Source organism: Carcharodon carcharias, chromosome 11, assembly GCF_017639515.1.
Source record: "Carcharodon carcharias isolate sCarCar2 chromosome 11, sCarCar2.pri, whole genome shotgun sequence".
NCBI lineage: Eukaryota > Metazoa > Chordata > Chondrichthyes > Lamniformes > Lamnidae > Carcharodon > Carcharodon carcharias.
Window position 1 is genome coordinate 85,028,960 of NC_054477.1, and position 24,650 is coordinate 85,053,609.

The window sequence follows — 24,650 nt, forward strand, 5'->3', positions numbered from 1 at the left end:
AGCTAACTGCATGGCAGGCAATTCAGAGGCCGCCTGCCAGCGAGACAGCGTGTTTCCTGTGGCTGCATAATTAATGAGAGGGGATGATATGGTGCAAAAACCCCCCATTGCGGCCGTTAGGTAAAACGTCAATTTTCACACTCACTATTGCGCTTATTGTAAATCTGGGATGATTCTGCCGTTACTTTCAAACTCACTGCTTGTTCACAAACTTGAAAGTGTGGCTTTTAAAACGTTTGAGAATATATTAAACCAAAACAAATTGGACACAGGTTATGAAACTGACTGAGTTGAGAACTTGTTTGTTACAAAGCGTGAACAGATGTAGGCTGCGACAACCATTGACAACCTAGTTCCATTTTCATCTCCAGTTGGAAGACTGCATACAAAATCAAATCTAAAAATATGTGCAATGGTGCTGGAAAGAAATTCCTGTTCTAATTTGTCCATTTTGCAAGTATTAAGATGGCTATTTCTATCCTACATTGGTATGGTTACATTACATTATGTGAATTAGATGTCAGGGGTGTGGTGGGCAGGGAACACGGTGAGAAAGAAAATAGTATTAGTCTACTAAATGGAACCCTTCACTGTAAGAAATTAGATACCACCCCATTTCAGTGGCCCTGATATTTCTAGAGAGACCTAAAAACCTGGCAATACCAGACACAGTTGGTCCCACAAAATTTGATTGCAGGACCTCATTATTATTTATTTATTCTGTTTCCTGTCTGGCAGTCAGCTGCTAAAACCAGCAACAGGAGGTTGCAGTTGGTTGGGGGTGGCTATGGCAGGGGGAAAGAAAGGGATGTGATTGGCAGGGTGGCTTCTGCTTCTCTTGATATATAAGGAGTGCTGGAAAAGGCACATACCTTATGAAACCAGCAGCTCCTATTTACCTTTCACTGTTGATTTACCAACCCATGAGAAATCTGCATAAGGATGGTGAATTTTAAAATCAGGCTGCAAATTGCGCAGAGTGCTCACTTTAAACATACTAATGAAATCTCCCCCATTTCCAAGGTGGGATACATGAAAGCCCTAATAATCACTATTACAAAAAAAAAGGCATGAAAAGCATGTTGGGGACATATAGTCATTCATCCTTTCTACCCGTTGTGGGGGGGTTGCTTAATATTGAGGCACAGGTCTGTCTACAAGTCATTGGACCCACATAACAATTTGTAAAGAAGTTTACCCTACATAGCTACACCAACAGCTATTGTACAATGTGAGATAAAGAGCACATAATTCAGGTTAATGAAAGCCAAATGACTCAAAAAAAAATACTGGCATTACTAAACATGTCACCCTTACCTCTGGAAATGCAGGTACTGACTTACTTAGCCGCTTCATTCTTTTTGACTGCAAAAGTGTGTTTTCTGGTGATGCTGGAATAGTGGAAACTAAACAAATATAACATACCTTTCAGTCAAATATATTCAAGAAAATCAGATTAAGGCAATAGCAAATAAAATAATTTCACAAAGCATACTAGATTTAATTAAATGACAGTGAATGTGTTTCCAAAATGCAGCCAAACTGATGTGTCAGCCATGGATCACAGGCAGCACTCTTGTTACCCCTGTAAACTTCTCCAGCCCTGCATACCCACAAATAGATTCTGCTTCTGCAACTCTGAATTCCTTTGCACCATCTCACAAACACTTACTCTAGTCCTCATTCTAATACTTAAATTTAAGTATTTAAGTAGGAACAAAAAGAGGGGGTTTAATTCAAACAGCTCCGATTTCTCCTCTCACCACCTGTCTGTTAACAGAAAGGTGTTTCGATTTTGATTCCCCCCTTTATAAACACTGGCATTTCCCCCAACCCCTCAGTTTTGGTGTGATCCAATTTCTACAAGAAACTCGACATAAACTAACCCTCTGGGTTTACCCTATTTGCAGTCACAAACAAGTTATGGAGGGTCGCAATGTAGCTTCCTTTTCACTCGTACAATAAAAGAGGGGAGATGGAGAAAGAAAGATTTACAGGACAAAGACCACAGAATAAATAATTATTGTTGTACATGAGTCCAGAATCCAGAATCAAAGTCCAATGGTGCATTCCTTCACAGAGGTCTGAAGACTGGCACTGGATAGTTCACTTTTCCAGTACAGTTAGCTTCCATAATGATATAGGCACGGAGAGATGAATTAGGCTTGCAAGCAATAGTATAGAAGTTCAGAAGTCCCAGTAGAAACAATGTAGATATGGGCCAGGCATTCAAATCTGGACCAAGCCCTTTTTCTGAGCTACTGCTTGCTAAATGGATGCTAGCAGACTGATTGGCAGTAAAGCAAGACAGTATATATTCTCCCAGCAGGAGAATAAAGGGGCAGGGGCGGAGGGGGGAGGGGGGGATGTCATATGACTCCCACCTCTCAGAATCTCAATGTTACAGTGCAGAAGGAGGCCATTCGGCCCATCGTGTTTGCAGCCACTCTCCGAATGAGCATTATGACTTAGCACCATTCTCCTACCTTTTCCCCATACCCTTACACATTATTTCTTTTCAAATAATAATTTAATGCCCTCTTGAATTCCTCCTTTGAACTTGTCTCCACCACACTTCCAGGCAGTGCATTCCAGACTCGAACCACTCATTGTGTGAAAAAAGTTTTCCTCACATCACATTTGCTTCTTTTGCAAATCACTTTAAATCTGTGCCCTTTTGTTCTTGATCCTTTTACAAATAGAAACAGTTTCTCCCGATCTATTCTATCCAGCCACCTCATGATTTTGAACACCTCTATCAAATCTCCTCTTAACCTTCTCCTCTCCAAGGAGAACAATCCCAACCTCTCCAATCTTCATAACTGGAGTTTCTCATCCGTGGAACCATTCTTGTAAACTGCTTCTGCGCTCTCCAATGTATTCACATCCTTTCTATAGTATGGAGCCCAGAACTGTACACAATAAACTTCAGCTGGAGTAAGTTGTGTCTTATATAAGCTCAGCATAATCTCCCTGTTCTTGTACTCTATGCCCCTGTTAATAAAGCCAAGGATACTGTATGCTTTATTAACTGCTCTCTCCAAATGTCCTCCCACCTTCAATGATCTATGCAAATACACACCCAGGTGTCTCTGCTCCTGCACCCGCTTAAGAATTGTACCCCTTATTTTATATTGTCTCTCCATGTTCTTCCTACCAAAATGCATCACCTCACACATTGATCTTCATCTGACTATCTGGCCCCTCCATCGACTTGTCAATGTCCTTCTGAAGTTCCATACTGTTCTCCTCACAGTTTACAATGCTTCCATGTTTCATATCATCCACAAACTTTGAAATTATCTCCTGCACACCTCGATCTAGATCATTAATATACACCAGGAAAAGCAAGGGTCCCAATACCAACCCCTGGAGAACTCGACTACAAATCTTTCTCCAGCCCAAGAACTATTACCCTCGGTTTCCTATTACACAGACAATTTTGTATCCAACTTGCTACTGTCCTTTTTATTCCATGAACTATAACTTCTCACAAGTCTGCTGTGTGGCACTGTATCGAATGCCTTTTGAAAGTCCAAGTTCACATCATCAACAGGGTTACTGTCATCAACCCTGTGTTACCTCTTCAAAAAATTCCAGCGAGCTAGTTAAACATGATTTCCCCTTTAGAAATCCATGCTGGCTCTTCCTTATCAACCCACATTTTTCCATGTGACTATTATTTCTATCCCAAATAATAGTTTCAAGAAGGCTTTGACAAAGGGTGTATAGTCCATTGTCTGGGTAACCAAGGTTGTTAATGTTTCAACCATTAACAATGTCAACGGAATCTTGCAGGGTTCTTTGTGCTAACAGACAAGTGGTCAGCTGGTGAGGGCGGGCGGGCGGGCAGACGAGGGCAGGCGGGCGGGAAAGAGAGAGAGAGGGCGGGCGGGTGGGAGAGAGAGAGAGAGGGGGAGAGAGAGAGAGAGAGAGGGGGAGAGAGAGAGAGAGAGAGGGGGAGAGAGAGAGAGAGAGAGAGGGGGAGAGAGAGAGAGAGAGAGAGAGAGAGAGAGAGAGAGAGAGAGAGAGAGAGAGAGAGAGAGAGAGAGAGGGGGCGGGCGGCCGAGAGAGGGAGGGGCGGGCGGCCGAGAGAGGGAGGGCGGGCGGCCGAGAGAGGGAGGGCGGGCGGCCGAGAGAGGGAGGGCGGGCGGCCGAGAGAGGGAGGGCGGGCGGCCGAGAGAGGGAGGGCGGGCGGCCGAGAGAGGGAGGGCGGGCGGCCGAGAGAGGGAGGGCGGGCGGCCGAGAGAGCGAGGGCGGGCGGCCGAGAGAGCGAGGGCGGGCGGCCGAGAGAGCGAGGGCGGGCGGCCGAGAGAGCGAGGGCGGGCGGCCGAGAGAGCGAGGGCGGGCGGCCGAGAGAGCGAGGGCGGGCGGCCGAGAGAGCGAGGGCGGGCGGCCGAGAGAGCGAGGGCGGGCGGCCGAGAGAGCGAGGGCGGGCGGCCGAGAGAGCGAGGGCGGGCGGCCGAGAGAGCGAGGGCGGGCGGCCGAGAGAGCGAGGGCGGGCGGCCGAGAGAGCGAGGGCGGGCGGCCGAGAGAGCGAGGGCGGGCGGCCGAGAGAGCGAGGGCGGGCGGCCGAGAGAGCGAGGGCGGGCGGCCGAGAGAGCGAGGGCGGGCGGCCGAGAGAGCGAGGGCGGGCGGCCGAGAGAGCGAGGGCGGGCGGCCGAGAGACCGAGGGCGGGCGGCCGAGAGACCGAGGGCGGGCGGCCGAGAGACCGAGGGCGGGCGGCCGAGAGACCGAGGGCGGGCGGCCGAGAGACCGAGGGCGGGCGGCCGAGAGACCGAGGGCGGGCGGCCGAGAGACCGAGGGCGGGCGGCCGAGAGACCGAGGGCGGGCGGCCGAGAGACCGAGGGCGGGCGGCCGAGAGACCGAGGGCGGGCGGCCGAGAGACCGAGGGCGGGCGGCCGAGAGACCGAGGGCGGGCGGCCGAGAGACCGAGGGCGGGCGGCCGAGAGACCGAGGGCGGGCGGCCGAGAGACCGAGGGCGGGCGGCCGAGAGACCGAGGGCGGGCGGCCGAGAGACCGAGGGCGGGCGGCCGAGAGACCGAGGGCGGGCGGCCGAGAGACCGAGGGCGGGCGGCCGAGAGACCGAGGGCCGGCGGGCGAGAGACCGAGGGCCGGCGGGCGAGAGACCGAGGGCCGGCAGGTGGATGGGTGAGAGAGCGCGAGAGGGAGGGCGGGCGGGTGAGAGAGTGCGAGAGGGAGGACGGGCAGGCGAGAGAGCGCGAGAGGGAGGGCGGGCGGGTGACGGAGCGCGAGAGGGAGGGCGGGCGGGCGACGGAGCGCGAGAGGGAGGGCGGGCGGGCGACGGAGCGCGAGAGGGTGGGCGGGCGGGCGACAGAGCGCGAGAGGGTGGGCGGGCGGGCGCGAGAGGGAGGGCGGGCAGTCGAGAGAGCACGAGAGGTAGGGTGGGCGGGCGAGAGAGCGTGAGAGGGAGGGCGGGCGGGCGAGAGAATGCGAGAGGGAGGGCGGGCGGGCGAGAGAGCGCGAGAGGGAGGGCGGGCGGGCGAGAGAGCGCGGGAGGGAGGGCGGGAGGGCGAGAGAGCGCGAGAGGGCGGGCGGGCGAGAGAGAGCGCGGCCGGGCGGGCGGGTGAGACAGCGCGAGAGGGAGGGCGGGCGGGCGAGAGAGCGCGAGAGGGAGGGCGGGCGGGCGAGAGAGCGCGAGAGGGAGGGCGGGCGGGCGGTCGAGAGAACGCGAGAGGGAGGGCGGGTGGGCGGTCGAGAGAACGCGAGAGGGAGGGCAAGCGGGCGAGAGAGCGCGAGAGGGAGGGCGGGCGGGCGAGAGAGCTCGAGAGGGAGGGCGGGCGGGCGAGAGAGCGCGAGAGGGAGGGCGGGCGGGCGAGAGAGCGCGAGAGGGAGGGAGGGCGGGCAGGCGAGAGAGCGCGAGAGAGAGGGCAGGCGAGAGAGCGCGAGAGGGAGGGCGGGCGGGCGAGAGAGCGCGAGAGGGAGGGCGGGCGGGCGAGAGAGCGTGCAGGCGGGTGAGAGAGCGCGCATGCGGCTGAGAGAGCGCGCATGCGGCTGAGAGAGCGCGCGGCTGGGCGAGTTCAGAAGCGGTTGTGTGATAGAACAATATAGTCCCTTGTAAATAACATAGTGAACACGTTAGCTTAATAGTACAAGGCTGTAACAGCAGCATGCTATCATAAGAACATTTGAACAAAAACAACATATTTACCATTTTGAGCACTGAGGATCATTTCTTTGTTTGTAGAATCCAATGTACTTGGCACTGTTTTGACATAAATATAAGGACATATCACTGATATTATAACAATACAACCAAACAACAAAGGATACAAGTTGAACAAAACCATTAAAATTTAAAGCAACTGGGTTTAGGTTGATAGTTTTCCAGTATTTTGAGGCTTCAAGTAAAGCAAACAATTGCGCTGAGCAGAATATTGATCACTTCAGCCTTCACCAAGAATAGCATAAGAGAAATAGAATGAATTATAGCTCTTGGTCCTTATTTTAAAAATCGTCATATTTCATCAGCTAATGCATGAGACATTTACTTTGATAGAGGAGGTGGTTTATGCTGGACAAGGAGCTCTTTTTGCTTAAATACACTAGGTGTACTTCTAGTTTACTATTCTAGGCAGCACAATCCACACAAATTTTACTATAACCGAATTTGCATTTAAGGGTAAAACTTTAAGCGCGCACCCGACCCAGTCGAGCATAAAGTGACATGTGATATTTTGTTCAGTGGGCACACGCCAGAGTCGGCAGCGCGCCCGCCCACCAACAATTAAAAGGCCTGCTACAGCTTTTGAAGGAACATTTAAGTAGAATTTTTCACTGCCTGTCTAACCTTATGGTTGGCGGGCAGGCAAAAAGGCCATCCGGCCCTTATACTTCTTAGGAAACCTCATCTATGGGCAGGATGAGGTTTCCTAAAGCAAATAATAATAAAAAAATTTAAATTTAATTCATAACATGTCCCTGCTCATGTGATTCAGTCATGTTTTTATATAATTTTAATTAATTTTTTCAAAAAAACCCTTCATCTACGAGGCAGCTCTGTGCCTCAGGAGATTATGAAGCGCACACTTGCGTGCATGCGCGAAGTTTGTGCTTGCCCTCCTCCCCCCGCCCACACAGGAAGCACTCAGCGCTGCTACTTGTGTTTCACAATGGGCGGACCTTGACTGGCTCGCCAGCGTGAAATCGTCTTCCGGCCCCATTTGTGGGCGGCAGTCAGCTTCTCGACTGCCCAACAACGGAAAGATTCTACTGTGATGGATAATGCCTCGGCTCTTCTCACTGCCCTCAACCCCAACCTCTCTCACTTTGTAATCTTAAACTGACAAAGCAAAAATATGTTCAGATGTTTTAGTGATCTCGTGCTTCCAGCAAGGAACCACACTCAATGGAATAGTAGTTTAGTATTATATTTAGTTGCAATTCTATCTTAATTCTGTCCTCCCTTTCCAGCACAGTTATCACTAAGGATCACAATCACACCCATTATAAAAGAGAAAAGTATTTAACAATAAACAGTTCACAGATATAAATTCAATTCAAGGTGCATAATTTGGCGACGAAATTGTTCCCACTTCCCCGCTAAAAAGTTACTAAAACTTGCCATTTAACAAAAAGGAAAACAGAAACAAGAAAATTAACCTCAGCCTGAAGAGAAATGTATACATTTGATAAGCCACATACAATTAAATAAAACCTATTTAATGGTCTGCATAAAACTTCCAGCTTTATGTGACAAGCCAAATTACATCAGTTAAGGTTAGAAAAGGGTTGGATTAATGAACTTAAGGTTTTGAAAGTAAGGATAGGGCAGTTGATTAATTCATGTACTCACTTGAGGAGACGCCATTGATATCTTCTAGACTTTTGTAAGTTTCATTTGTATGTGAGTTTCTTCTCAAAACCAAAGGGAACATTTCTTCTTCCTCACCTGTTGGAAAAGGGAACATCCTGACAATTTAAAAATACTACATTTAAAGAGTCACTTAATTGATGCATAATTAAAGAATCAAGATTTTATTCTGTCTCCATGTAGGAATTTTTGTACTCAAGTGGCAAAACATTTGCCCACTTTGGACTGCATGGCACTGCTCAGTAAGACACAATATATTAGGCAGTTTCAGCAATACAAAAGATTTTTCAATTTTACCTGCCCTATTGATTCTCCCAAGTTTCTACTCTGTCGCTTAAATACTACTTGTAGCAATTTACAGAAATGCTTGTGGAATCTGTGCGTGCAGAGCTTGAGTCATTAAGAAATCATGTTTAGAAACAGAAAATAGGGGTAGGAATAGGCCCTTCAAGGCAGCTGCGCCATTCATTATGATTATGGCTGATCATCCAACTCAATAGCCTGCTCCAGCTTTTTCCGCATATCCTTTGACCCCTTTCGCCTCAAGAGCTATATCCAACTCCTTCTTGAAAACATACAATGTTTTGGCCTCATCTACTTTCTGTGGTAGCGAATTCCACAGGCTCACCACTCTCTGGGTGAACAAATTTCTCCTCATCTCAGTCTTAAATGGTCTACCCCATATCCTCAGACTGTGACCCCTGGTTCTGGACTCCCCCACCATCGGAAACATCCTTCCTGCATCAACCCTGTCCAGTCCAGTTAGAATTTTATAGGTTTCTATGAGATGCCCCCTCATTTTTCTGAACTCCAGTGAATATAATCCTAACCGACTCAATCTCTCCTCATATGTCAGTCCCGCCATCCTAGGAATCAGTCTGGTAAACCTTCGCTGCACTCCTTCTATAGCAAGAACATCCTTCCTCAGATAAGGAGACCAAAACTGCACACAATATTCCAAGTGTGGTCTCGCCAAGGCCCTGTATAATTGCAGCAAGACATCCCTGCTTCTGTACTCGAATCCTCTCACTATGAAGGCCAGCATAGCGTTTGCCTTCTTTACCGCCTGCTGCACCTGCATGTTTACCTTCAACAACTGGTGTACAAGGACATTCGCCTCAATGTATAGCCATTCAGATAATAATCTGCCTTCCTGTTTTTGCTACCAAAGTGGATAACCTCACATTTATCCATATTGTATTGCATCTGCCATGCATTTGCCCACTCACGCAGCTTGTCTAAATCACACTGAAGCGTCTCTGCATCCTCCTCACAGCTCACCCTCCTACCTAACTTTGTGTCATCTGCAAATTTGGAGATATTACATTTAGCTCCCTCATCATTTATATTGTGAATAACTGGGGTCCCAGCACCAATCCCTGCGGTACCCCACTAGCCACTGCCTGCCATTCAGCAAAAAGACCAATTTATTCCTACTCTTTGTTTCCTGTCTGCCAACTAGTTTTCTATCCATCTCAATACACTACCCCCAACCCACGTGCTTTAATTCTACATGCTAATCTCTTATGTGGGACTTTGTCGAAAGCCTTCTGAAAGCCCAAATAAACCACATCCACTGGCTCCCCCTCATCAACTTTACTAGTTACATTCTTGAAAAATCCCACTAGATTTGTCAAGCATTATTTCCCTTTCATAAATTCATTCTCTGTCCGATTCTGCCATTGTTTTCCAAGTGCTCAGCTATTAAACCTTTTATAATGGACTCTAGAATTGTCCCCACTACCGATGTCAGGCTGACTGGTCTATAATTCTGTTTTCTCTCTACCTCCCTTTTTAAATAGTGGGGTTACATTAGCTACCCTCCAATCTGTAGGAACTATTCCAGAGTCTATAGAATCTCAAAAGACGACCACCAACGCATCCACTATTTCCAGGGCCACTTCATTAAGTACTCTGGGATATAGATTATCAGGCCCTGGGGATTTATTGGCCTTCAATCCCATCAATTTCTCCAACACCATTTCCCTACTAATACTGATTTCTTTCAGTTCCTCCCTCTCACTAAACCCTGTGTTCCCCAATATTTCTGGTATGTTTTTGTATCCTCCTTTGTGAAGATAGAACCAAGGTATGTATTTAGTTGGTCAGCAATTTCCTTGTTCCCCATTATAAATTCCCGTTTCGGACTGTAGGGGACCTACATTTTTCTTCACCAATCTTTTTCTCTTCACATACCTATAGAAACTTTAACAGTCAGTTTTTATGTTTCCCGCAAGGTTACTCTCGTACTCTATTTTCCCCTTCTTAATCAATCTCTTGGTCCTCCTTTGCTGAATTCTAAACTGCTCCCAATCCTCAGGACTGTTGTTTTTTCTGGCCAATTTGTATGCCTCTTCCTTGGATCTAATATTATCTCTAATTTCCCTTGTAAGCCATGGTTTGGTCACCTTTCCTATTTTACTTTTGTGCCAGACAGGAATAAACAATTATTGCAGTTCACCCATGTGCTCTTTGAAAGTTTGCCATTGCCTATCCACCGTCATCCCTTTAAATAACATTTCCCAATCCATCATAGCCAACTCGCATCTCATACCATTGTAGTTTCCTTTATTAAGATTCAGGACCTGAGTCTCAGAATCAATTTCGTCACTCTCCATTTTGATGAAGAATTCTATCATATTATCGTCGCTCATCCCCAAGGGGCCTCGCACAACTGGATTGCCAATTATTCCTTTCTCATTACACAATACCCAGTCGAGGATGGCCTGCTCTCTAGTTGGTTCCTCAACGTATTGGTCCAGAAAACCATCCCGTATACACTCCAGGAATTCCTCCTCTACGGTATTGTTACTAACTTGATTTGCCCAATCTATATGCAGATTGAAGTTACCCATTATTGCAGATGTTCCTTTATTGCATGCATCTCTAATTTCATGTTTAATGCCATTCCCAACATCACCACTACAGTTTGGGAATCTATATACAACCCCCACTAACATTTTTTTCCCCTTAGTGTTTCTCAGCTCTACCCATACAGATTCCACATCGTCGGAGTTAATATCTTTCCTCACTATTATGTTAAATTCCTCCTTAACCAGCAATGCAACTCCTCCGCCTTTTCCTTTTTGTTTGCCCTTCCTAAATACTGAATACCCCTGGATGTTCAGTTCCCATCCCTGGTCACCCTGCAGCCATGTCTCTGTAATCCTGACTATACCATACATGTTTACATCTATTTACACGGTTAATTCATCCACTTTATTGCGAATGCTCCTCGCGTTAAGGCACAAAGCCTTAAGGTTTGTCTTTTTAACATTACTTGTCCCATTCCCACTATTTTTCACTGAGGCCTTGTTTGATTCTTGCCCTTGATTTCCCTGCCTATCGCTTTTCTTATTCCCCTTTCTGTCTTTTGGTCTTGTCCTTGATTCCCCCTCCTCTGACTCCTTACATAGGTTCCCATCCCCCTGTCATTTTAGTTTAAACCCTCCCCATAAATTTAACCGATTTATTGGAGACCTTTGAAATAACAGGTGCAGTGGATAAAGGGGAACCATTGGATGTACTGTGCTTCGATTTCCAGAAGGCATTTGATAAAGTGCCATATCAAAGGTTATTGCAAAAATAAAAGTTCACGGTGTAGGAGGTAACATATTGGCATGGATAGAAGATTGACTAGCTATCAGGACGCAGTAGGCAAAATGGGTCATTTTCTGGTTGGCAGGATGTGACGAGTGGTGTGCCAAGGGGATCAGTGCTGGGGCCTTAACTTTTTACCATTTATATAAATGATTTGGATGAAGGAACTGAAGTTATGGTTGCTAATTTTGCTGATGACACAAAGATAGGTAGTTGTAAAAAGTTAGTATGCAGGTACAGCAAGTAATTAGGAAAGCTGATGGAATTGTATCCTTTGTGAGGAGAATTGAATACAAAAGTAGGGTGGTAATGCTTCAGTTATATAGGGCATTGGTGGGACCACATCTGGAGTACTGTGTACAGGCTTCTTATTTAAGGATGTAAATGTGTTGGAAACAGATCAGAGAAAGTTTACGAGACTAATACCTGGAATGGGTGGGTTGGCTTATGAGGAAAGGTTGGACAGGCTAGGCTTATATCCACTGGAGTTTAGAAGACTAAGAGGCGACTTGATTGAAACATATAAGATCCTGAGGGGTTTTGACAGGGTGGATTTGGAAAGGGTGTTTCCTTTTGTGGGAGAATCTAGAAGTAGGAGTCACTGTTTGAAAATAAGGGGTTACCCATTTAAGTCACTGATGAGGAGAAATTTTCTATGGAAATTGTCTTTGAAACATCTCCTCAAAAAGGCAGTGGAAGCAGAGTCTTTGAGCTGAGTCTTCCCACCCATCAGGGAATGAAATTGTTACATGAGCTGGGGAATGTCCTTTAATTTTATCAAAAATTTTTATTTAATTAATAAACCCTTCATGAAACTCATCCCACCTGTGGATGAGGTTTCATGAAAAATGTAAAGGCCACTTGGGCTCTTCGTCTGCCCGCCAACCTTAAGGTTGGATGGGCAGCATTCTTAACAACTTTAATTACTTTCTTAATGGCCTTAATGGGGCTTTGACTGTTTGGCAGGCACGCAGCCGCGTCAGTGGCACACCCGCTGAACTGACGATCTAAATGACGTGTGGTGATATCAGGATGTATGCCCGATATCACCGTGCGCCATTTTATGCGTCAACGAGTGGGACCCGCCCCCACTTGCCGACCCAAAAATTTTGCCCCTTGAATATTTTTAAGGCAGAAGTACATAGATTCTTGATAAGCAAGGGGGTAAAAGGTTATAAGGGCTAGCTGGGAATGTGGAGTTGTGGTCACAATCAGATCAACCATGATCTTATTGAATGGTGGAGCTGGCTCGAGGGGCCGTGACCTACTCCTGCTCCTAAGTCGTACATTCGTATATATTTTACATTTCCCCAAAAATATGGCACATATCCGTTCATTTTCTTCCAAATTTTCAGATATCACTGGACTAGCTGAGAGGTTATCTACGCGAAGAACTTAGCAATTGTAGGATACTGGTTCAACAATTACTCTCGCCTGGATTTTCACTCCCGGCTTGCCACACCTGCTTTGGGGAAGAAATGCCCCAAATGGTGGGATCCTCATTTTCTGTCGGGACAGGTGCTTGCTGGAGTAGGGCCCAAGCCCTGGGCACAGATCGGAGGTGGCTACAGGTACTGTCATGTGCCGAGGTGGCTTGGTTAGAAGGCCTGCCTCGGTTCTCTGAGACTTCATCCCGGTTGTGTTGTTAAATATTCTGCCCTTCCCACCAACTCCCCAAGCCCCATCCATGTCAACCCATGCTGCTCCAGCTACTCCCAATGACCCCTCATACCCATGCCAACACAACACATCACCCCCACTCACCTTCATGTCCCCTTATATCCCTATGTCAACTCATGTGAACTCAGCGCCCCCCGCCCCCCCCCCCCCCCCAACCCCGCCAATCACCACATTTTCCCTTACACCCTTCAAGCCAACTCACCCAGTATCCACCATGGGCTGACCTCAGGAGTCATGCTGAGATTAAATATTATAATGTTCTAAACATTTGTTACAGACTTCACTATGTAAAGAAAACACTCACTCATAAAAGCCTATTTAATACATTTAAGCCCCCATGTACTTAATCCCTTATAAAAACAAACATGTGCATTCATAACCCCACATCAAAGACAACTAATCCTTTAATAACCTCTTGGACCTATCAATTAAACTGCGAACTTAAAAGTCCCTCACCATGATGAAGATAGTTGGGGAAGCAGCATGATAACACTTAGGGTTATGTCAATGAACATCTATTGAAACTGCAAGCACAGATTTTTTTCAACTCCTACACAGGCAGGCTATTTTTTAATTTAAAAGACAGGGGATTTAAATAATTTGACAGCTCGACAGTTTCACAGATCTCATCTGCCTTTTTCAAGCATTCGTAACACTTGCACACTGTGGGATAAAGCTCTTGCTCCAGCGAAAAATGGGATCTGTTTGAACTCCCCATTGAGTTCAAATGGCCCTGCTGAGTTCTGGTTTCCCCCATGAGAGTCACACCCCACCCCATTCTCTTACCAAAAATAAGATCTGTCAGAAACGTGGCAGGACTTGCACATCCAGTTCCCACTGCCATTTTGGATATGCTGTGGAGACTCCAGGAAAATCTAGGCCCTTGCCTCCTATTGTATGGCTGCTGGTCAGCATTACATAACAACAGAATAGCGGAGATGGAAAATTCAACGGGGTGGTAAATCCAACCAGCATGCCTCCGTTTTGGTTTTTCAAAATACCATTCTTATTTAATTTTCCTACTTTCAGCTCATCCACTGCAGTGACTGTAGGCACTAGTTGATGCAGAATAGATGGACTGGATATTATTCTATCTATTTTACAACAGCACAAGCCTACTCATGTTAGCAAGATATGGTCAGCACAGTTCTCCAAAAGGAGAACTGCTACTGTGTATATGTTGGTACTTATGCTACGTCATGCATTATAGTAATGCTTGTACAGTGATACTTTGAGTTACCAAGAAAAGTGCAATGTCTGGTATGTACAACCTGATTGTCATAATTTAGATCTACTTAATGGTAGAGTTCTGTCTGAAACATTGGGGACAGATTCATAGAAGAAGGTAAATGCAAGCAATTTCAATCTATGCCACGATTTTAGGATTCATCAGCTCCAGGTATTCAGCTAGAAGTGTCTTTCTTCATCTTGTTGTGAGAGGGGTAAAAGAGAAGGAAATCTTAAAAGTGATGCAACTGAACTAGTGATCACCTTATATACTACTACAAACCTTGTACTATTAAAAACCTAAAATATGAAAAATAAATCATGGTATCTATCAAGTATTTACACTGCACCCTGCTTGCATTCTACTCAAATGGAGATATACAGTGACAAGCAAATGCTTCCATTCTCACTACAGAAAAATACAAAGCAATTTCCAGTTCTATGTAATCATCATTAAAAAAATTCTTAGGCCAGGATTTCCAGATTGGCGAGTGGGGGGCTAGGCCCACTCGCCGACATGTAAAATGATGCAGGATGATGTCGGGCGTTACTCCTGACGTCACCCCGCCTCATTTCAATTTTCAGATCGGTGGGGGCTCCGTCGAATCAGTTGTGCGCCCGCCGACCTGTCACTGGCCTATTGAGTAATTAGCTTGATTAGTGGACCTGCCCGTCCAACCTTAAGGTTAGCGGGCAGGCCAAGAGCCCTGGCGGGCATTAAAAAAAGCATGAAACCTCATCCACGGGTGGAATGAGGTTTCATGTAGGTTTTTAAAAATTTAATAAAAGTGTATTTAAAAGTGATGAACATGTTTTAACACATGTAACAGTGTTACATGAAGGGACACGTCAGGGAAATTTTTTTTTCTGTTTTTAAGCTTTTTTATTGTGGAACCAATCTCCCTGAGGCAGCACTTAGAGGCAGCACATGCATGAAAGAGTGCACTCTCGGCTCAGGGAATCCCGTCTCCCCCTACCCGCACAGGAGCGCATAGTGCTTCCTTGCAGACATCATGCTGAGCGGGCCCTAATTGGTCTGCCCACATAAAATGGCGGCACGCTCCCAATTGGGGCGCCAATCGGAGGCACATCTCCACGCGCATGCTCCTGAACTTTCCCCCCCAACGGGGGGGGATTCTGCCCTTAATGCTTCTACTTTTGTTCATGACATTTTGGTTCCTATGCAGCTTAGTGCTATAAATAATTGCCACAAAGTGGAAGGGAGTTCATAATTCACCACAGTGAAACCAGATATTTTATCCAGTGAAGGGGAAAGGGCAGGTGGGCTGGGGACAAAGAAATATTTTTAAAACCTAGAGGGGCAAATCATCATGGTTTCTCTTCTCAACCAACATATGACTATAATTGATACATTACTATTCACAGGTAAAGAAGTGGTCCATTACTCAGTTTTGTAGTGTGGGGGGAATTTAATACCATATTTTCTGTGTTGTATTAAGTTTAACTTTTTATGCATATTGAAGTAAAATGCAGTCAGTCCGTCAGTCAATTTGGCTAGCTGTCAAGCAGAACACCTATTGAAAAATATTCAAATATGTCCTGCCCTTAAAAATCAGCAGGACCTGTAGGAAATCCTTCCTTCTGGGTTTCCCAGCAGTGAATCCTTCCATGTGGTCTCTTCCTGCCTCAAAGTTATTATCAGGGCATTGTTTCTGCAATTTAAAAAAAAAATTTATCCTTCAAGAACAGGCAGTCTCTTCTGACTCTACGATTTTGGACCAAGTGAGGTACCTCATTATGGTCTCCATTATCTCACCCCTTAGAAACATAAAAACAGAAATTATTTCAACTCTTAATCTTCTCTTTTACAGAGAGAAAATGCCAAATTGACCTAACCTCTCCATCAATCATGCACTCATTTTGGCTGTTCTCTGCATCTTTTCAATAGCTGCAATATCCTTTTTTCACCATGACGATCAGAACTGCACCCAGTATTCCAAGTCCAATTGCATGAATGACTTAATCGGATGGATTTCTTGGTAAGAGGAGAAACAACAGTGCTAGCCACTGAGTAGAAGAAAGCTGCCCACAAAAATCTAGCAATTTCTGTGGTGTGGATTTCCCCTTTCCAAATGTCAGTTGGAATCTGACATCAAGTCAAGGGGATCTCCAGGTGTCCAGCAGCAGTGATGTCATCAAGCACGGTAAGCAACCAATCACATTAAAGTTTTTCTACAGACAGCAAAACAAAAAGTCCACTGAATTTCCTCATTTTTAAATTTTACAGATAGTAAAATAAATGATTGGGACGTATGCATGAAATTAAAGTGGAAGCTAAAATATCAAACTTCAATTTTTTAAAAACTATGCAGGGTTAAAAATTCAATAACAGTCCCATGCACGTTTTGGGGGCAATATGCAATTGACCTGCACCCTTTCAAAGTAATGCAGGCACAAACTTGGTGCAACCTGCTGATTACATGATAGTCGTGTTCAGTCCAATGCTAAATTTGCTGAGTAGCTGTGCACATCAGCAGGAGCTCAGGTTTATTTGAGGCAAGACCCACTTAAAGCTAGCTTCTTAAAGGGAGGTGCATTTTGGTTGCAACAGGCACTGGAAGTGACTGGGGTAGAATCACTGACCTATAGAAAAATAAAGATAATGCAGCATAGTAGAGAGCGGGCTCCTAGGTTTTTTTGATGCAGCACTTGAGGCCCTGGTGCAGGAGGAAAAAGGACTTCTTCCCACAGGCAGCAAGGATACCCTACAAACAAACACTGAGAAGGGAATGGGAGCAGATAGCTATGGGGGACAATACAGACAGTGTCACCCTGGGGCACTTGGCAGCAATGTCAAAAATAATTTAATTACCTCAAACAATTAAGGTCAGTGAATTCATCTTCAAATCCCATCGGCTAAATTTTGCCAACTCAAAATGGGGTGAGGGGAATAAGAATAAATTCCGGGATTCCTGCCCCCATCCTCATCAATTGGTATTTTTAAAGTGCACAAGATAAGGATCCAAGGTGGGAGCTTCCAGGCAGTAATCCTGATGCTGGCAGCTCCATTTCAAGGTTGGCAATTTGAGAACCCTCGCAATTTTCATGGAATTGGGACAGCTTCTAAAGGAGATGTGGTTCAAACCAGCTCAGAGGTGTCGTCAACCATTGCAGGAAGCCTGTTCTAGAGTTGGGAATTTTTCAAAAGTTTTAAAAGGTGTTGGTAACTTCAAGTCATATTGTAATGCTGTATGAGAAGTTAAATATGTTTTTAATGCAGTGGCTGATTTAAAGCTGATGGTAGGGCCTTGTTTAGAAAAGGAAAGTGACCATTAAATTGACCAGTGTGAAAGTGGAAAAGTCTTCAGATGCATTAGATTAAATTTATCCTGTATATAAAATGGTCTTCTGCATTGAACAGCATTGAGTTTCAGATTTTCTTGTGTCAGTTGCACCTTGTACACTGATCTTTTCAGCCATTTGCTCAGCCTTTGAAGTGGTGCAACAGATAGCCATCTGTTCCACTACTTCAAATGCTTTAGTGTATTCAACTCGAGGTTCTGTTGACACAGTTGTGCAATGGGTGAGGGAGTGATTGGGTAGGCTAGGGTGCCTAACTCAGAACTGATGTCCCAGTGAACAGAGATGGGCCTCTAACCTGCCTGCCTTGGCATCCACCCACCTCAGTTCCCACCACAGGTCTGTTTCTGGAGACGGTGGAACGAACTCCAGCCTGTCCCTGCACCTCACCATGAAAATTGTGTGGGCAGACTCTGTTGGGCAGGAGGCAGAATTGCGAGATCAGGAAATCTCCAGGCTCGTGATTCCCACCTCAAAAAAGGGGAAAAATCAGGTCCCATACCTTTACAATTAAACCACTAGCCCAGTGCCTACATCATTCACCTACCAACAGCTCAAAATAATGTTCATTACTTCAACTGATCCTCACACACTTAGTAACGCTTCAAGTGTCTGAACCACATCTCTCAGCCTGCACACACTGCCAGCTATACAACAAAGACAGACACATCAGCCAAACGCATTGCATAACACTTCTTTCTCCTTTGCACAGCAAGGTATTACACACTAGAGGCAGCAGCAGCTGCTAATTGGTGGGTTTGGGCACACAGCCATCTCCTCCATGGGGGTGAGGACAGGAAATCACCACAATTGGGGGTGCTCTTCAATGAGGCTGTAGCCAACAATGGGCTGAGATCACAGAGGGTAGACTGCAGCTGGCCCCCCTTAGTCTATTTGGTTGGGGGAGACTATCGTGATGCAAAGGTCACCATTGACTTCCCATTGAATTTCAATCTTCCCTTTAGTTTGGAAACAGATAGTCTGGAAACTCCACATTCTTTTGGGATATAACCATTCCAGATTTGCACTTTGTGCAGTAGCGGGAGGGAAAAAGAACGTTTTACCCACTGGCTGCAATGGCAGCTTCTCACCCGTAACAGCCCAATCCCACCTCATTAATCGTGCATTCCCAGGAAACATGCCATTTCGATAGCAGGAGGGCTCCAATTTGCCCACCATGCCATCACCTCGCTGATTCATCACGCTGGGCGCCACATTTAAAGTGCAGCTACATGCATATCTTTCAGTGCTTCCAGTTTAGGACTACTGTACAGAAGACATGGCACCAAAAGGCAAGACATCTGCATCCCCTGGTTTAGTGATGCTTCCCTCGAGCGCCTGTTGGACGCCATGGAGGTCCACTATGATGTCCTCCACCCCCGCTCTGGTAGGCGTTGGCAGTGGTGATCAGTGCCAATGCGGCACAGAAGAGGTTGGCCATCCGATACAGATAGAGGATGAATGATCTCATCCATGCCCCAAGGGTAAGGCAACCGTCTCATCACTCTAAATGCACACACTCAAGCCCATCACACATTCACTGGCATCTCATTCACTGCCAGCTCAAGGGGCATCACCACTCTCGCACACACCCTCATCTCCATCTGGCCTCATATCCTCTGGAGACTCCCTCCTCAGCCCTCATCGAGGCCACTTGCACAGGTCAACCTGTTTCCCCATACACACCCTGGGATTCCGCCCTTCCCCTGTACAGCCCTTGCCCTGCAGCTTCTTTTCCCCCTTCTCCCAGCAAGGTCTAGCCCTGCAGCCATTGAAAAGCCACCCACACCTTACAGCTGGTTTGGTAGGTAGAGACCTAGCCGTGAAACCCCCTAAAATTAAGTGGTGCTGCCTGCGAAGCCTGGTGCTGATGACCGCGAGTGCTGTCCAAAGCAAGGTCGGCAAACAAACGAAGTTCTGAGCAAAGTGCAGCTTACCAGGTGCATGTTGCTTATGTACAGATGTGAAACACGTCAGTGTGGTGCCCAATGATCCAGCATTGCTGGCGGGGGGGGGGAGCGCCTGGTGGTTGGGGGGGGGTGGAGGAGAGAGAATGATTCCAGCGAGCAGGGCTTATAATGATATGCAGGTGTGTTACAATGAAGTTCACACCGTTGGATGTCAGGAAACGTGACACGCCATTGCAATCATCTGCGCTGTTCGTCATTCTGGTTTCACAATGTTATGAAACTGATTTTTTGCCTTCTCACCATATTGTCTGCTCAGGTCACCGGACACACCTGATGCGATAGGCATGGAAAATTCTGCCCTAGATGTTGGCCCATCCGCAAACAATGGGAAGTTTGAATTCCACAAATAGTTGTAAGATACCCTCACCTATGTCCATATTTAACTAGATATTCGACTGACTTTTATACTGCCAAAAATTACATTATTTGCTGCAGCCATCTTTAAAAATTTGACGCAAACAGGTAGTTAACTCTGAATTGAAAGTTCATAATATGACATGACTGTACAGGGCATGATACCTGGCATCAAGAGAGTCTGTCACCTCCCTGATGCATCAGTCGCTGGTGAACTGGAGGATGTTAACAATGTTGCCTGCCCCAGCCTGGAAGGATCCCAACATAAAAATTCACAGCCACTGGCAGTGCTGACTTGCCTTCCTCGAAGACTTAAGGTTTGGTTCTAAGAGGTGGGAGAATTCTGCAAGCACCTCCTTAGCAAGGTTCAGATGGCACACACACTGCTCCTCTCTTAGGTGGAAGTAATAGAAATACTCCTGAAAACCCTAGGTGGGCAAGGCCTCTAGCTGAGAGCCCTCCCACCTCTGCCAGCAGCTCATCCTCTTACTTGTTGCTCTACTATAGCTCCTTCTCATCTACAGCTCAAGGGGAATTGCAACAAATGCAATATGCATGGGAGCAAATCATATGCCCAGAGCCTTGCAGTTTCAAACAAACAATCCCTTCCTCACATGCAGCAAACCCTGCAGACTTCAACTGGAACCAGCTCCACAAAACACCCAACACTTCCACAAAATCAAACTGGATCAATATAAAGTTGACAATTCCTTTAAATAGTGCTGATGGAGGACTCCTGCTGCTGTTAAATGCATGTTTATCTAGAGTGGCCATATCCAAAATTACAATCAACGTGACTTCATGATCTGCCTACTCTGCATACTTCTGGCACATGCTCCTATACTTGCATTCATCAAATGGTGTTTGATGCAGGCCTCGTCAAGTGAGCATGCACAGCGCAGGTGTCATTTTGGTAGCAAAATGACACTTGTAGCACCAAAACTGAATGTTATATAGCCAAACTTTGCAACAGTAAAACTATTATAAATGGAAAAATTTGAGATTGAGCAAATAAAATTCTCAGAGTTTGAGATTATTGAGCAATAATTATGCCTTTAATATGCTGTTAAAAACCCAGTTACACCTCATTCAACAAGGTGCAACCTTTAAAGTTCTTACAGGGAGATTAACAATGCAACAGTGGATGCTCTTGTCAGTTCAATGATTTCTAATTGACAGCATTTTGTAGGGTCCTCAGCAGCATAGAATCACTGACCAACAACTTCTGAATTTCCACATCTAACTGCTCATTGTGTGGACTCCAGAAGTTGCTGTCAATTTCAGAGGAGTAATGGTGAACACTGAATTTTGCAATCATTACTAACCCAAAATCTGGGCCATGAAGTGGCAACATTGTCTCACTATTTCAATCCAACATTGACCTTTTAATGCATCTCAAGAGCTCATCTGCTTTACTCACTGCTGCCGAGTGCTATCCTGATAGCTTCGATTTATTGCCAATTAGGATCCCCAGATCACTTTTAAGCACATAATTTTCTCTCCATTTAATCAATAGCAGCTTTCTGGATTTTTTTGTCTTCATTGACACATTTTACATTCCTCTACATTGAATTTCATCTGCCATCTGCGTAATTCCTCAGTGCATGCAAATCTTCCCACAGCTTATCCTGTTTATTTTAAAGTTTACCACCTGCATTAGCTTCACATCATCTGCAAATTTATCCACTGCACTTGTGACTCTTAGCTCCAGGTCAAAGATATTTGACAAAAAGGTGCTTAAAAATAACTTAGGGGTCTCGGGCATTTTTTTTTAATGATAGTACAAGTATACTAGGGCAGGGTTAATGTTGCATGTCCACTTATACATATAATAGTTTTTCATATTTACAACACATCTTGGAAAATAAGAAAGCACATGCTTTATAGTCTGATGGAAATGTGGAAAATCACCTGTATGAGCTTGGTAAAGAAAAAGAGGCCATAACACCCATAAATATGCTGAGGTGAGATTTCCTACCCCTGGTACTTGAAACCATTATTGCAAGTGTTTAATTAGCTAACAACAGATTACCATCGTACTTCACAACATTCCCCTGTGCAGGTATTAAAATTGGTGTATCATTAATATGGCTTTTACTAAACAGGCCTTAAAGAAGACATATTTGCCCAACATTTCAATACATAATCTCTCAAACATCTTTAAGTACTTCAAATATTTTGGAGTGCCCTGTTGTTTTACATCTGCACGTTTCAAGATCCTATAAGAAAGTTTCAAAATGATAAGATGAATGTTCTTTGTTTAAATTAAATGATAGTTTGAGGAAACAATGTTAGCTACAAACCAGAGAGAATGATCTGTTCTTTTCATAATAGTGCCATGGGATTTTAAGTCTACTTGAAACAATGGATAGATGGATGTTCAGTTATCTTGTGTGAGAGCAACACCTGAGAGAGCAATCTCACCCAAGATTTGCACTGAAGTACCATCCTAGATCAGGAGGTCAAGTCTTGGAGTAGGTTTGACCCTGCAACCTTCTCATCCAGATGCAATAGTACTAAGTGAGTCCTGTGCACCAACATCCTGGCTGCAATAATTTTAGAAAAAAGTTAATATTTTTCAAAATCAGCATCATTCTTATGATTTGTAGAAGAAGAATTTCACACCCACTTAACAGAAGGAAACAGTTGAACTTCTGTACCACCATGGAAAATCATCAAGGAATTGCGATTATTCCCTTTCTGGAATCAGGCTAGCATAGGGTTGCACTGAAGAGTTCTTTGAAGTCTGACATTACCACACAATGCACCATAGTTAAACCCAGGATCGACATAAGATCAGGAGATGATTAGTGGAAATGTATAATCAGCTATATTCAAGATCAAAAGTGGATAGAAAATGTAAACCAATCACAAGGGGAAAAAAGGAACAGAATAGCCCACTATGCCAGTAAAAATAAATTAATGCTGATGCTCACTGAGTGAACTTCTCCAGGTTTCAGCACGCAAGTGGTCATTTCCTCCTGAATAGTCTGACAATACATTTTTAGGTAAAGCATCTTGATCAAAATTATAAGGTATATCTGACTTGAACGTTCCTGTGGATTTTTTGGTGGGACGAACATTACATTCCTTGAAGTTGCTCATCTTGGTAATTCCAGATAGAAGATTCAATTCAGATTGAAATTCGTCTTCTTGGTCAAATCCTCTCTTATCCTTATCTAAAGCTATTCTAAGATCTTCATCATACTTGGAGTCATTATCAGTTTTAACAGGTGGTATTTTCTCTTCTTCAAAGGATATTTCATCTGGCTTCAGACTACCCTGGATCTTGTTGTCCAATGACTCAGATTTGTTCAGTTTCTTCTGAGGGATGTCATTTTCTTCTATAACTGAGGAACGTCCTACAAACAAAGCCAGATTTTCTTCATTACTGCTCACTTCATTGGAAGCACTTTGCCCAATTGATGAGTTTTCATCCTGAAAAGATATACCAGTTGGTTTTAGAACACTTGGAATTTGGCTGTGAAATCTCTTTTCTGGAATATTTTCCTCTTCATTATTTCTGATGTTGTTAGAAGCATTTGGCTTATTTTGTGAATTCCTTAGGTTTGTATCTTCAAATAAAAGTTGTGTATTGGCCATTTTTCTATCAACTGGTTCATTGTCACTGAGCATGAAAGTCTGGTGGTCTGGCTGCAAACCTTTTTCATAGTTATCCTGTTTCTCAACAGGTGAAGTTTTGTTTTCATCTTTTTCCTGAAGTCTTTTCTGCAATCCAATATTCAAACTGTTTAGCTCCTTCAATTTTGGTTGACAAATTGTTTTGTCTTGAGCTGCTTCTTCTACTTCAGCAGGATCTTTCTGGAAATCACTGGACATAGGAAAAAGTTCATTTTCATTTGAAGCATTAGCTTTCTTCAATTTTACTTTGATCTCTTCAGGTTCTGTAGGGAGAACCTTGGGGAAATATTTGGTGTTCAATCTTTTCTTCTCAGTTTGAGTTTTTCTCTGTTGAAGTATCTGTTGCATTCTTTCTTGGACACTTGGTCCACTATATTCATTGGTTTTCGTATTTTCATTTTTGGAGCCTTCATCAGGTGTATCAGAGTTTGAAGGTGGAAAAGTTCTAACTCTTTGGATAAGTACAGGCTTCTTAGTCACCAAAGGTTTTGCTTCTATTAACATTTCTGGTTCAGTACTTGTTGCCATTTTCATGATAATTAGACGCTTGTCATCTGGTGTGCTTGCAAGTACCGATTGAGCATTGTCATCACGTCTTTTAGTTCCCTTATCCCAAAAGTTTCTTAGGTTTCTGAATTCTGTATGATCGAGATAAGGATCATCTGATACATTACATATTCTTTTCTTGATTGAAACTATTGTGAAAGGCTTTTCTTTTACAGGAATTGCATTTGTGTTATTCTTCTCCAAGTGGAGATTCACCTCAGTTTTATATTCCTTATTATTCAATGTTTGTTCCAAATCTAGGACATTAACATTACTTTTTTCTTGTAAGGCATTGGTTTCTTGTTCATTTTGCTTGGTGAATTGTTTCTTTGTATCATTCACAGGTGTATGTACATTTTTTGATCCTTGCTTTTCTTTTTCTGAGAAAGGTTTCTCACATTTGGTAGTTACATGATATTTTCCACTTATCTTTAGTTGTTTTTTTTTATCATTACATTGCTCTTTTTCAGTTTTA

The 24,650-nt window shown here is 44.7% G+C and overlaps 1 protein-coding gene across 9 annotated transcripts in view; it reads right to left on the reverse strand.

The window, feature by feature from the left end:
• The window catches only part of sytl2a (synaptotagmin-like 2a), a 148,963-nt gene that overhangs the window by 39,340 nt on the left and 84,973 nt on the right, over positions 1-24,650 (reverse strand). For 7 of the 9 annotated variants that reach the window (XM_041198990.1, XM_041198989.1, XM_041198984.1 and 4 more), the window contains 3 exons: positions 7,818-7,913; positions 6,174-6,227; positions 1,318-1,406 (listed from right to left, as the gene is read on the reverse strand). In XM_041198990.1, coding sequence (XP_041054924.1) covers positions 1,318-1,406; positions 6,174-6,227; positions 7,818-7,913 — 239 coding nt within the window. Of the gene's footprint in view, positions 1-1,317; positions 1,407-6,173; positions 6,228-7,817; positions 7,914-22,923; positions 24,439-24,650 lie in introns of those variants that run through there. The other 2 variants (XM_041198983.1, XM_041198982.1) reach the window with 1 other exon arrangement.